The following is a 15,038-nucleotide window of genomic DNA, read 5'->3' on the forward strand; positions in this document are numbered from 1 at the left end:
ACATTATCTCCTGACTGTGCTTTAAATGAACAAAGTACTTTACAGTGTGCAAAGCATTTCTCCAATGTGCGCTCTCTCTCTCTTCTTTTGAGACAGGGTCTCTACATAGCCCTGGCTGTCCTGGAACTCACTTTATAGAGCCAAGCCAGTCTCAAACTCACAGAGATCCTCCTGCCTCTCCCTACCAAGTGCTGGGATTAAAGGCTTCTCTCATCACACCCAACTATTTTTCTTGATCCTAATATAGATCTATAATCTGATCTGCATTTTAGAAAAATACTATTATCTTCTGGGTAAAGAATGAGACAATCCTGGGAGTAAGGACTGGTTCTGCCCTTCAACTCTGGATAAGTTTACTCAGCCTCTCTGGGCTTGTCTTCTTTCTCTTCTTTGTTTTTCAAGACAGGGTTTCTCTGTACAGTCCTGGCTATCTGAACTCACTCTGTAGACCAGGCTGGCCTCAAACTTTTAATTTTTAAAAAATGTTTTCATTAAAATATAATTACATAACTTGCCCCTTCCCTTTTCTCCATCCAATCCCTCCCACACTCCCCTCTTACTCTCTCTCAAAGTGCTAGCCTCTATTTTTTTATTATTGTTACACACATACACCTATATAAACACAACCTGCTGAAGACTCTTAGTGTTGCTTGTGTGATGATGATTTCAGGGCTGACCATTTTGTATTGTGAGGACCCACAGAGTTGTGAGCCTGTTCCACCTTGACTGGAGGTCAGAAAGTTTGAACTTATTTTTGCTCTCCCATAGTTGCTGTCAACAGGTGTAGACAAGAGACGCTGACCTAGAGTGTGGTTACTTAGTATTTTGGGTTAGAGGTGGATCTGCTCCACCTGGACCAAAGATCAGAGAATTCAAGTCTATTCCTTATATCATGTCAATAAAGTCTGTTGCCTCCTTCCTCCCCCTTTGGGGTGAAATATGTAATCATGTAAAAAATAAACAATGCAGATTCAACATTTACTGACTGGCCCTCCCAAGGCTGTACTGTGTTTCTGTCTCTTATTTCTCATATCTCCCTGTTCCTTTTGCTTAATAATTCTAATCCTCACACTCCTACCCTGGAATGAGTTTTGTCGAAGCTGGTCTTCAACAGATTATCAGTTAGGGTGTTCATCCCTGGGAAAGACTAATTTTCCCTCTCTCAGCAGTCATTAACTGTCTGATTATTTTTAACACTGGTTATTGATGTATAGCCTGAAAAACTCCTTGCAATGAGAATGTTTCCAACATCCCAGAATTCTAAACAAGAGCTGGATTTTATCTTTCAAACAATTGTATTAAAGATAATTTAATTTGCACATAAGAGCCTGTTTTACTCATAATATTTATATATGTCTGCTTTACTGTTAGTAATCCATCTCACTTTCCTTTCATACTGAAATGCTTTATAGAGCTGTTTTCCTAGATTAGGTGTTAGCCCACTACTTCAATGGGAGTCTAAAAGGGGCTTTTAGTGGCCATGAGACACAAAAACCACCAAGCCATCGACACATCTGAGACTATAATGAACAATGACGGCTTAGTTCCTATCCTAGTAGCTTGACCTCACATGAGACTCGACACAAAATAATAACATAAAAAATGGCAACAATGAAATACAGCTAAAACCCTGCTCAATAGTGACGTTGGTTGAACAGTCCTGACCTACAGTCTTCTTGCTCCCAGGGCCACTGGGCTACTGCACTGCCACTCCTGCTTCCTCCTAACTCCTTTATACTCTCTGCCTGCTACCTGTCTGGAGCAACTGGAAGAACAAGTACCTTTTCTCAACATGTAGAGGACTAAAGGAATGCATCTTGCACCTTCTACTCTAAAGTCCCTAAGTTCAGGCAGATAGGGACAGTCCCCTAAACATTAAAAGCAAATCCTCCAGAGGAAGATTAGCCTGAACAACAACAAAAGAGGTTTTTATTTTCCTCAAATGCTTTCATTTCTTCCTTGGACCTTCTTTCTTTTCTGTTGGACCATGGTCATGTACTGGGTACTCAAAACTTGCTTGCTTAACAAAAACATTAAGCCTTTAAAAGAAAGGAAATTAGGCCAGTAATGAGCCAAAGTAGACTGGATGAGAAAGAAATGAAGGAGCTAGTCTTCTGCCTAGTCTTCTGCCTTAGGCCATCAACACTCAGGGCCACAGTTTATCTACACTCTGTCATTAAGGGGAGAGATAAAAGTGCACCAACAAAAACCTGTGGCTCTAGAGATGTCTGTGAGCTGTGTGCAAGGCCCCTTCAGACACAGAACTAAATATACACTCTAAGAATTAACATATCACATATGAAAAAAAATTTTCACTCTCCTTGAGTAGGATAATGTAGTGTTTGCAAAGTAATCTGCATATCATTTTCCTTTGACTGGAGACATTAGCATGTAATAAGACCAGAATCCCAACACCACACACCTGTTCGGCAGGCTGGGATGCTGCTGCTGCTGCTGCTGCTGCGCTTGGTGACAGACGATCCTTCAAATGACTATTTGCTTCCACAGAAGAATTAACTCTCTATTAAAATGGACAAATGCATTCACAGATTATAACAATGTACAACTCGGAATAAGTCATGTTGCAGAATAACCTGTGTGGAACTAACTATTCAGCTATAATATGCTTTTAGCAGCAATTAGAGCACTTGGTCCTCGGGGAAAACAAATGCCATGTGCTGTCCTTGGTGCTCCAGGCAGTTTGTAATTACTCAACTTTGTAAACACTGCCACAGTAGCTATGTGCTGCTGTGCAAGTCATTCAACCTGCCTGTGCTGTATTTTCTTTCAGGAGTCAAATGAGGGCGCTGCACAACTCCATCTCTAGGAGCCCTCTGAGGTCAATAACCTACAACTCCATCTCTAGGAGCCCTCTGAGGTCAATAACCCTACAACTCCATCTCTAGGAGCCCTCTGAGGTCAATAACCCTACAACTCCATCTCTAGGAGCCCTCTGAGGTCAATAACCCTACAACTCCATCTCTAGGAGCCCTCTGAGGTCAATAACCCTGCAACTTCCTAGGCTCAGAATGCCATTCAACCAACTGCGATCATAATATTCTTATGTGACCTCATCTAGAAGCCTGAAAACAGCATGGCTTCTATTCCCAGGGTAGGTCCATCAAGGTGTCACTATTGAATCCCAACTGCTTACAGAAGGTGACATGAAATCGTGGTATGTGTAAGTCGCTTCATCTCTGAGAAACTTCTAGCTTGTACAGAGAAGTGTACCAAATCCCCTTCTCCTACTGTAAAATAGCCAATAATTCTAAGTTACCAAGGTCACAGAGACCAGCATCCAGGGGATGATTAAGTAAACACCATCATTATCAATAGATTGAATAGAAAAGAATGGAAAATTCACTCTAAACTCCTTCCCCAAGTAAAAATGTCACCCTTCTCAAAAACAGTGCTTACTTCTCTTCCCCTTGCCTATACCCTCTCATTGCCTCCCTCCCCCAATCCACACAGAGGACGTGTGTGGTGGTCTGGAGGTTGTGAAGGGCCCTAGCAGTGAAACCCTGTTCTGTACTGCAGGTTCCCATCATTGAAGACACTTTGCCCTCTAAAAAAGGGTCAGTGTGACCTAAGTAACAAACTCCTTTCATTTCAGAACTGCCAAAGGCAAGGAAATGAGATGAATCAGTTACCTGGGCCTTGATCAAGAGGGGCTTCAACCGCTCCAGAACTGTGGCTTCTACCTTGTCAGCTAACTGGGTGGCAGAAACACTGTTTAGAAGTAAAGTTGAAAATTCAGAAGCCAGAATGCCCTATTGTGCACATTTTTCTAATTCCTCAAGGTGAAGGCAAACCAAGTGATGACAAACCACAGTGCTCCTCCAACCACAATGACTGCATGCATCCCCTGGGGTCTTGTGAAAGGCAGATTTGAATGCAATTGCTCTGAGTTAGACCAAAATCCTACCCCACCCCCAACTCTCTCTGTCTCCCTTCCTCCCTCCCCACCCTGCCACAGATCAGCATGTGGCTCTCAGCTACATCTCCCACCCCACACCTGCCCACCACCATGCTCTCTGCCATGATAATAATGGACTAAGCCTTGGAAACTGTAAGCAAGTCCCCAGTTAAATATTTTCTTTTATAACAGTTATATTGGTCATGGTGTCTCTTCACAGCAATAGACTTCACAGTGACTAAGACAGAAACCAAAACATACAAGAAGCATACAATGCCCATCAAAATCCCAGCAAAATTCTTCAAAGACCTCGAAAGAACAGTACTCAACTTCATTTGGAAAAGCAAAAAACCCAGGATAGCCAAAACAATCCTGTACAATAAAAGAACTTCTGGAGACATCACAATCCCTGACTTCAAACTCTACTACAGAGCTACAGTACTGAAAACAGCCTGGTACTGTTATAAGAACAGACAGGAGGACCAATGGAACTGAATAGAAGACCCAGGTATCAATCCACACATCTTCGAACACCTGATCTTTGAAAAGGAAGCAAAAAATATCAAATGGAAAAAAGTAAGCATATTTAACGTGGTGCTGGCATAACTGGATGTCAACATGTAGAAAAATGAAAATAGACCCATATATATTACCATGCACAAAACTCAAATTCAAATGTATCAAAGTCCTCAACATAAAGCCAGCCACACTGAACCTTATAGAAGAGAAAGTGGGAAGTACATTTGAACACATTGGTACAGGGAACCACTTCCTAAATATAACCCCAGCAGCACAGACACTGAAGAAACAATTAAAAATGGGACCTCCTGAAACTGAAAAGCTTCTGTAAAGCAAAGGACACGGTCAACAAGACAAAACGACAGCCTACAGAATGGGAAAAGATCTTCACTAACCCCCTATCAGACAGAGGTCTGATCTCCAAAATATATAAAGAACTCAAGAAATTGGACACCAAAAGATCACATAATCCAATAAAAAAAATGGAGTACAGACCTAAACAGAGAACTTTCAATAGAGGAATCTAAAATGGCTGAAAGACATTTAAGGAAATGTTCAACACCCTTAGTCATCAGAGAAACGCAAATCAAAACAACTCTGAGATTCCATCTAACACCTGTAAGAATGGCCAAGATCAAAAACCCGGATGACAACTTATGCTAGAGAGGTTGTGGGGAAAAGGGAACACTTCTGCATTGCTGGTGGGAAAGCAAGCTGGTACAACAACTTTGGATGGCAGTGTGGCGATTTCTCAGAAAATTAGGAAACAACCTTCCTCAAGACCCAGCAATACCGCTTTTGGGTATATATCCAAAGGATGCTCAATCGTGCCACAAGGACATGTGCTCAACTATGTTCATAGCAGCTTTGTTTGTCATAGCTAGAACCTGGAAACAACCTAAATGCCCCTTGATCGAAGAATGGATTTAAAAAAGTACACAATGGAGTACTACACAGCAGAAAAAAATAATGACAGCTTGAATTTTGCAGGAAAATGGATGGAACTAGAAAGCATCATCATCAGTCAGGTAACCCAGACACAGAAACACAATTATCACATGTACTCACTCATAGGTGGTTTTTAAAAATAAAGCAAAGAAAGCCAGCCTACAAACCACAATCCCAGAGAACTTAGACAACACTCCCTTAGACACTAAGGGAGACTTACAGAGACCTAATCTACACGGGAAGTAGAAAGTAGAAAAAGACAAGATCTCCTGAGTAAATTGGGAGCATGGGGACCTTGGGGGAGGATTGAAGGGGGGAAAGGAGAGGCAGAGAGGGGAGCAGAGAAAAATGTAGAGCTCAATAAATACCATGGGAAAAAAATTTAAAAAAAAATACAAATTAAAACACAGAAGAAGAAGCATACAACCCAGCAAATTCACTCTGGGAGCTTACGGCAGTAAAATAAAAACACATCACATAATACATGCGTGTTTATACAATCTTTAGTCATAATTATGCCGTACTAATGACAACCCGATGAGTGGTCCCCATGAAACCCAACTTAACAACAGAAAGAATGAACAAACAATACATGGAGTGACCAGAATGACTCCAGAGAATTACTTCAGGAAAAAAAGGCCAATTCTATGGCAGGTACGATGACTCAAAGGCTAAAGTCATTTGCTGTCAAGCTTGATGATAAGAGTTTGATCCCCATAATCGAGTAAGAACTGACTTCTGCAAGTTGGCCTCTGATGTCCATACGTACACTATGTACACAATGATACAATATGCCCCTCCCACTGGAATAAACAAACATTCAAAAAGACAATTCCAGAAAGTTATACAATGCAGAACAACAATCTTGAAACAAAATTATAAAAGGAGAAAGCAGATTAGTGGCTGCCACACTTTCTGAGTCCAAAGGTGGCTGGGGGCAGTAAAGAAGTATGTGTGGATATAAATATGGGGATGCTGTAGTGATGGGCATGTTCCTGGCTGTGGCAATGCCTGTTAGTCACATGTACCCTCGCTATGTCAATGAATACCTACATCCTGGTTATATGTAGTCAACAGTTTAAGATGCTACAGTAGTAGCTGAGAAATGATTTCCCAAAATTTTTCTGTATTATTACAACATTGTGTGAATGTATAATTACCTAATAATAAAAGTTTAATATTAACAAATTTTCCAAATAAAAATTCTATAATAAGACTAATAATGAGTGAGTATGCAAAATTAGCAAATATAAGCATAGAAAAGGCATTTTTAAATTTGAAATGTCTGGAAAAAGGACTGCTTTCCCTCTAATTAATTATTGTTGTTGTTGTTATTATTATTATTATTATTTTGAGACAAGGTCAAAATACTATAAAATGGGTTGGCCTCACAGCAATCTTCCTGCTTCAGTCTTCCAAGTGCTGGGATCACAGGAATACACCACCCTGCCTAGCTCACCCTCTCAAAGAAGCTAAATTAGAGGACCTGGACTAATGGCTTCTGCAGGAGGTGAAGAAGGCCATTTTGCCCTCACTGAGTTGGCTGTGGTGGTTGAATGAGAAGGGTCTCCATAGGTACACATGTTTGAACACTTGGTTCCCAGTTGGTGGAACTGTTTTGTTTGGGAAGGATTAGGAGATGTTGACCTTGTTGCAGGAGGTGTGTCATTGGGTAAGGGTTTTGAAGTTATCAAAGCTGGTTTAAGAGTGTGTGTGTGTGTGTGTGTGTGTGTGTGTGTGTGTGTGTGTGTATCTGTCTTCTACTTGTGGAACAAGATGTGAGTTCTTAGCCATTCCTTCATACTGCCATCATTTCTAATTTTTGGAAACTGTAAGCCAATTAGATGCTTTCTTTCATACGTTGCCTTGTTCATGGTGTTTCATTACAGCAACAGAAAAGTAACTAAGACTGTGGTGAGCTAAGAATACATCAACATTCACAATGGTACCCACAGTGTGGGCTTCAGAAAATGTGCAGGCTGGACACTCAGAAAAATCTGAAATCTGCCATAAAGGAGGCGGGAACTCCAGATATGCATACTAATAGCAGGCTCAATAAAGTCGTCTGAGTCAAACGTATGTTCCTATTATATCTGCATGCATTTGTCCAGAAAATAAGGATGTGGAGTCACCAAACAAGCTCTATACTTTGGTAATCTATATCCTTGTTACCACATTTAAAACCCTACAGACAAAAAGAAAAAAACAAAACAAACAAACAAACAAAAACATTAAGAACCAAACCACTACCCACTGCATTTCCCCCCAAAAAACCTATAGACAATCAATGTGAATGAGAACTATCTGCAGTATCAAAGTTATAAAATTGCAGTTAGAAGAAGCTGAATTAGGCTGTGCTTCGTCAAAACAAGCACACAAACAGCAAGAGGACATGACAAGGAAATCCATGAAGCAAGTCTAGCCTAGACGCTGGTCTTGTCTTTCCTGATGCTGATGAAGCTTATCTCTAGGACCTATGTGCTGAGGGTCCTCACCTCATCCCCACAGGCTGCCCAGAGGAGCTGAAAAAGCAGAGCACAACCAGGCAGCTCACTCTCCAGACAAGGTTTCCAGATGTTTAGTGGAGCTGGTTCACCTACAGCCCAGGTGGTAAGCCCTGTCTTGTCTGCCATGGCTCACTCGTGCTCTTGCTCTCTGATTCCTGGGATGGGACTCTGGAATACTGTTGAGGACAGCTCAATGTCAGGTTATGACCCAGATCCTGCAACTGAGTCTCCCGAGTCTTCCTCTAGCACTAGCAAACTGCCCTTCCTATACTCTGCTAAACTGGCACTTCTGTTTCCAAAATTAAGGTTGTTGACAGAAACGTATACATCAATAGTAGATTTGTGAACAAGGGTAGTGAAAAGATTAACTCAGCAATCAGGACAGTAGGTTTCTATCTCTAGGGGAAGGAGGCATAGCTTCCGCAACAGTATTACCTGATTTGAGAGGCAATGCACAGGTGCTCATTTATTCTGAACCATACATGTGAATTTAGTGTGTTTTTCTACGTGTATGCTATATTTACTTTTTCAGAAAAAAATACATATGAAGGAATAAATGAGATGTGAAAAGTCAAGTGGATAGGAGTTAAAGACAATCAGCCTTATAATAAAGATGACCAAGGCAGATTCCCTCCCACTGCTGTAATCACCCCATCACAGAGCTATGTATACACATGCTGGCCACTTCTTAGAGACAGCAGAAGTCTGGAAATATCAGTTATGTGTGTGTGTGTAGGGGGGGGTCCTTCAAATCCTAAGATTCTGTGATTGTATAACTGAAATCTTAACTTTAGTCACCTTGGCCTCTAATGAAAGAACCACAGCCCTGAACTGGGACCAAATGCCATCACGGATAGTGATAAAATGTACAGATGTTTCAATCATTGCTTTGTTCATTTGACTACAGTGATGATTACTAGAGCTGGAAACGTCAGCCAGCTGTGGCAGTGGCATCAGCCCCATTACATGGTAAATATATTTCTTCATTGCCAGTTAGGTGGCAGCACTCTGAGGGGATGAATGAGGGGGAGCAACCTCCCCTGAAAACCTGAGACCACATTCAGGCTAACATGAGAAACAAGCATCTACACACTCATCGTTCACACTCACCGTGCACACCCACTCACCCTCTGCCAGTCTTCATTCAGTTACTCATCTTGAATGAGGTGAGGTCAAGAAAGTCCAGGATGGCTGTTCAAACTACAAGGATCAATCAGCTAGAAACACATATCCTCTCACTCCCCAGTGGCAAACTATACCTTAATTTTTTTTTTTTTTTTTTTTTTTTTTGGTTTTTTTCGAGACAGGGTTTCTCTGTGGTTTTGGAGCCTGTCCTGGAACTAGCTCTTGTAGACCAGGCTGGTCTCAAACTCACAGAGATCCGCCTACCTCTGCCTCCCAAGTGCTGGGATTAAAGGCGTGCGCCACCACCGCCCGGCTATACCTTAATTTTTGAAGTCTATCCATTTCTTCAGCTTTCAGTTTATCCAGCTGTTTGGTTCTTCGAGAAGTCTCAGCCTCAAGCCACTCAAGCCTAGAGGGAGGTAAAGGCACGATAACTCTCTTTAAAGTAGAGTCAGGGCTTCCTGGGCTTCTCTCTTTGGAGCTCCCACAGGCTTCACAGGTAGCTTTCCAGTCTTCAGGAGGCAGCAAGCCAGTAAGCAGAAGTGTGGCTGACGTCACCAATCCTGACTCACTGTCAAAGGAGTGAGATGCAGAACAAGCTGCCTTCTTGTTTACCTCAGAAACAAATATTTACCTCTGTTTTTGCATCCTTTCTACTTCTTTGGCTTCCAAGTCTTCTAGTTCCTTCAGTCTTTTGGAAGACTCAGCATCTGGCCAAGGAAGCCTAACAGAAGAGTCAAGGTAACCATGCCTCAATGCCACAGGGTATCACTACCACAGAAACAGGGCAGAAATGAGCGCCCTCCCGCAGCCCAGCACCAATCCTGGCTCTATGAAAGGATTCAAATAGTAATGTGTCCTCCATATACCCATGAAAGCATTCACAGTATATTCCTACAAAGGGATAGTCATACCCAATTGGTATATACACAAGAAGCTGCCGACAAAAAAGCTAACCATCACTGTTCTCAGCACAGTTTACTCGTTTAACAAACAGACCCCAGGGAAGGTATAATAAAATCAAATAAAAACTAAAGGGGAAAGTTAACTCTAAACAATTTTATTGCATGTGTATATCAAAGAGCTTTGATTCTTCTGCTTTAGCTACGTGATTATCACCAAATTATCAAATGGCCCATTCTGTTTTTCAGAGCGATACTGGAGCACAGTGCACTTCACACACACTGGAGCCGTGCTGTACTCCCGAGCTACCCCCCAGCCCTAATACCCATTTCCATTTTTGCTTTCCCATAACTGCCAGGGTAATTTCAGCCAAACAAATGCAGAGCAAGCTGTTTTCCCTGCTGTCTTCCCTTGGAACATTTTCATTAAACCCCTCACATTTATTCCTGCCCGTGCAAGTCCTGGTTTAGTTCCTACCTCCCTGCATGAAACTTCATTCTCTATAGCAAAAGGTAAACACTCCACATTCTGAACTTGCCCAGATCTTAGGGTGCATACCATGTTCTGTCTTAAATCACAGCTAATTACATGTATTTTCCACTGACTTATTTTCTCTTTTTTTAAAATGTGCACATAGCGCACAACTGTGCCATTTACAAATTGACAAATGACACACATAGAAGTTTCGAATGAATGAAATAAGAAAGAATAAAAGAGTGGTGGGCCTGGGGTAAGCAGGAGAGTGTAATAGAAAAGTTTGGCAATCTGTTTTAAATAATCATCTTGAGATACAGAAAAGACAAGGGCTTTGCTTCAGAGTCATATATATATTAATATATACAATGTAATATATATACATTACAAACCTGGTAGCTTCTTGCTCGGCAGCACCTCCCAGCTGACTTTCCTCGGGGGCATCCTCTTGCTGGAGAGATTGTTCCTTTGCAGCATCTCTGGGACTGGACTTCACCTTTAGCCATGCAGCACTGCACCAAATGGAAAGCATGTCGTTGGCAATCATTCGTCCACTTGTGACTCATCCTAAGAGCACCATGGCAATGCTGATCTACAGCTCAGTGCCTGGCGCCTGATGGCAGAACGAATGTGGCGGGGAAAGGTCCTCTAGCTCTCATGCCCAATGTCAAAGGGAGAAGATCCTTTTGCCTCAAAGAAGCAGTCATTATTTTAATTTAAAAAAACTGTCATAGAATAAAGAATGTGCTTCAACAAAACATGCTTTAAATATATGAGTCCCTAATAATATCCCAAGTCCTCTAAATGTCTGCGTTAGGTTTCACACAGCACTGTGATCTAGGGAGTCTTATCTGCCCCATGTCTCCCCTACCATCATACTGTCTAGAGCAGTGGTTCCCAACCTTCCTAAAGCTGCAACCCTTTAATACAGTTCTTCGTGCTGTGGTGACCCCAACCCTAAATCATTTCCATTGCTACTGTTAAACATTATAATGTAAATATCTGGTATGCAGAATAACTGATATGTGACTCCTGTAGAAAGAGTTATTTGACCCCCAAAGGGGTAGAGACCCATAGGTTGAGAACTGCTGGTATAGAAGCTAGTATACAGTGTACTTGTTTAGCAGCACACACTTCAACCTGTATTGACATGTATAAAACAAAGAAATCAGAACAAACTCATGAAAGCAAACAACAACAAACAAAAACACACAATCAGTCAGGCGATGGTGGCACACACCTTTAATCCCAGTACTCAGGAGGCAGAGGCACGTGGATTTCTTTGAGTTCAAGGCTAGCCTGGTCTACAGAGCAAGTTCCAGGAAAGCCAGGGCTGTTAAACAAAACCAACAAAAAAAGCCCCACACAGTCAGGTCAGAAGGCCCAGTCTGTGATGCAGTGGAACAGAAGCTTCTGGTCCTCTTCCTTTTTCTCAAGGCTAAGGGGTGCACATTACCATGGAGTCACACCAGGCATGCACATAAGGAGTCCCCGCTGTTTGCTTCCCCTTTAGCACTGTTAGACCTTCTAGCTTTTTCCACTGTGACGTCAAGGATTCCCAAACCCACAAACAAGCTCCCTTTATCTTTAGCCACCATGCTCCCATGAGCCTACTTCAAACTGGACCCTGCTCCCCCTGAGAACAGTACCTCCTCTTTATCCCTGTGGAGAGTAGATCCACACTGTTGTCCTGATGAGTGTAGGTAGCAAGACAGTAATGTTAGCAGAGTCAGGGAATATGGATGAGCTCAGAGTTCACAGCTATCTTGACTTGGAATTAAATTATTTAAAAATACTCAGCCAAGATTAAGTGAGTGCCTATTATGTGTAGGCATTGGACATTAAGATATAAGAGAGATACAATGCCCAGCTTCAGGTGAGCACAATCTATTCATAGAGCAGACAACAGTCACAATCCTTCCTACAATGACACATACCCACTGGGCATCGAGGTACTTCATGGACAGGTACAAAAAGGAACCAACAGGCTTCCAGACAAAAAACTCATGTATTACTCACCCAAATAAGCATTTTTGCCCAAGGGGAAGAATGAAGCCTATTATTATTTGTTTTAAATGTGTGTCATCTGTGGAAGAAAAATAAAGCCATGGGAACTCAGTTCTTGAATTCTTGCATACCATTTCGGAGAGGCTGGTGGAGACGTGGGGTTCGGAGGTATCCAAGGAGCCCTGCGGTCTTTCACAGGCTGTCGGTTCATTTTTAATCTGGATGACACTGTTGTCTGCTGCAACCTGCTTTTGCTGTAAGGTTGGTTTGGTTGATTTCTTTCAGACATGTGGAGTCCCTGTAAGAAGCGCACATGCATTACAAAGATAAACAAGTATTAAGGACACTCTAGCTTCAACCTCTGACCCCCAGGAAATTCTATGTGCCTCTTTGCATTTGTTCTACAAGCTAACAGAAAGCACTCTAAGGGAAACGTGGGAAGCATAGAGATAATACTGAACTAAAACTGGGCAAGGGTGGGTCTGGAATCCTTGGCTTTCCCATTTTCCACATTTATATATATGAAATAGTTATTATCTTTTTCCTTAATTAAATCTCACCTTTTAAAAGTCCATTTTTGTTTACAGGTAAATTGTAAAATATTCTTGGCTAAAATAACCTTTTGAACCTTAGTCTAACCACAATGAACCACACAATTTCAAATACCATCAGGCATGAGGCTGAGAAGAACCTCCAAGTAGACTCACTCCTGACTTCCCAGTGACCTCATTACAAGTTTATCTGAGAAGAAATAAAGACCTGATCCCAATCCATGACCTTTTGGTTACTGGCTGTGCTGATTAGTGTTTTAATCCTCTGCAAAGGGGGAACTTCAAATGAGAAAGTACCTACACCAGACTGGCTTGGAGGCAAGTCTGTGGGGCATTTTCTTGATTAATGAGTGATATGAAAAGCCAATTTGCTGTACGCAGTACCACTCTAGGCATATAGGTTGTATAATGAAGTAGGCTGAGGAATTCATGAGGAGCAATTCAGTAAAAAGGATTCCTACATGGTCTCTGCTTCAGTTCCTGCCTTCGCTTTCCTACCTTGAACTACTGCACACGCACACAACAATAACAAAAACCCTTTCCTCCCAATTTGATGATTTTTCCACAGCAAGAGAAAGGAAACTACAACACTAGTAAACTGCCAGATTTCCTTTTCCAAGGTCATGTGATAATACCCAGGCTTGCTGCAGAAGCCTCTGGGTAGTACTACTTGAATGGTAGCCACAGCAGTAAGTGCACTGGAACCAGAGGTGCTCATCTGGCCAGTTTTCCACTGTAGGACCATAAGGAAGCTTTTTGTTGTTGCTGTCAATTTTTTTTATTAGTTAATTGTATGTGTATGGATGTTTTGCCTGCATGTATATCTGTGTACTATACGTATATGCCTGGTGCCTACGGAGACAAGAAGAGGACACTAGATATCCTGTAATTGGAGTTACAAATGGTTGTTGGCTACCATGTGACTGCTTGGAACCAAACCTAGGTCTGGAAGAGCAATCAGTGCTAACCACTGAGCCATCAGACTTGTAAGGAAGTTTTAGACAGAAGTCTAAAATATAAGGTAGTTTCAGGCCACACGCTCTAACTACCCAGCTAGTTCCCAAAGTCATACTAAAAAGCACTTACCCACCATGTGCGTCTTCTAGAAAGGCAGCAAGTACTCTTAAAACCACTGAGCCATCAGTAGAACAGCATTCCCACTAACCACTCATAACAGAATCTAAATCCTCTCAACTTTTACACTTTCAAATATTGAATTTTTTTTTTTTATTAAGTATACAGTATTCTGTCTGCTTGTATGCCTGCAGGCCAGAAGAGGGCACCAGACCTCATTACAGATGGTTGTGAGCCACCATGTGGTTGCTGGGAATTGAACTCAGGACCTTTGGAAGAGCAGGCAGTGCTCTTAACCTCTGAGCCATTTCTCCAGCCCCTCAAATATTGAATTTTAAGACAAGCTTTCTAATTATGATGATGGTATTGAATTAATTAGGATCTTCCTGAATCTGGGAAGGATGGAATGCTATACCCTATACTACCATTACAAACTGGCTTTTGTTAAAATAAAAAGCAAAACCTGGACTTAAGTAAGCCGACTTAGATTGCTGGACCCAGGGTTAAGGCAACCATCTGCCCCCAAACAAATGCTGGTCCTACCCTTTAGTAGCTTGTAGGGCCTTGGAAAACATCAGATGCATATAAATGGGTCACAGGAAAGGAAAGGCTTCACACCTGCTGTAGTCTGGCTGACTCCGAAGTGTCTTTCTTCCTAAATGGCACACGCTCCATTGCAGTCTTCTTTCTCACTGCTCGTGTTTTTGCTGGAGTTAGTGTTTCATCCTTGATGCCTGAACCCTGGTCCAATATAAAAGGGGCTTCTGGAAGAGTGTCCTCGTCTACCACACCAAGTTCACTCTCCAACCTTTGAGTCACTGGAAGCTCCACATCAGGCTGACAGACATCTACAGAGATTTCAGAGGAGAAATTTCTACTTAGCCACACAAGCAGAATGAATGGATAGCACAGAGGCTGTCCCCTCCGGCCTAGCTCTGTGAAAAGCAGGGAGCTCTGCTGCCACACCAGCTATAGACAGAATTTTTATCCTGCCTGGTCCCGCAGCTGTTCAGT

The 15,038-nt window shown here is 42.0% G+C and overlaps 1 protein-coding gene across 7 annotated transcripts in view; it reads right to left on the minus strand.

Moving 5' to 3' along the window:
- Positions 1–15,038, minus strand: part of Kiaa0753 (KIAA0753 ortholog) — a 54,615-nt gene that overhangs the window by 13,032 nt on the left and 26,545 nt on the right. For all 7 annotated transcript variants that reach the window (XR_009057429.1, XR_009057428.1, XM_057775812.1 and 4 more), the window contains exons 8-14: positions 14,643–14,872; positions 12,531–12,697; positions 10,785–10,904; positions 9,650–9,739; positions 9,335–9,424; positions 3,651–3,729; positions 2,423–2,521 (exon numbers count right to left, since the gene is read on the minus strand). Coding sequence is in view for 5 of the 7 variants with exons in the window: in XM_057775812.1 (XP_057631795.1) it covers positions 2,423–2,521; positions 3,651–3,729; positions 9,335–9,424; positions 9,650–9,739; positions 10,785–10,904; positions 12,531–12,697; positions 14,643–14,872 (875 nt within the window). In the remaining 2 variants the exon portion in view is untranslated. The remainder of the gene's footprint in view (positions 1–2,422; positions 2,522–3,650; positions 3,730–9,334; positions 9,425–9,649; positions 9,740–10,784; positions 10,905–12,530; positions 12,698–14,642; positions 14,873–15,038) is intronic.

The sequence above is a fragment of the Chionomys nivalis genome, chromosome 7, assembly GCF_950005125.1.
Source record: "Chionomys nivalis chromosome 7, mChiNiv1.1, whole genome shotgun sequence".
Taxonomy (NCBI): domain Eukaryota; kingdom Metazoa; phylum Chordata; class Mammalia; order Rodentia; family Cricetidae; genus Chionomys; species Chionomys nivalis.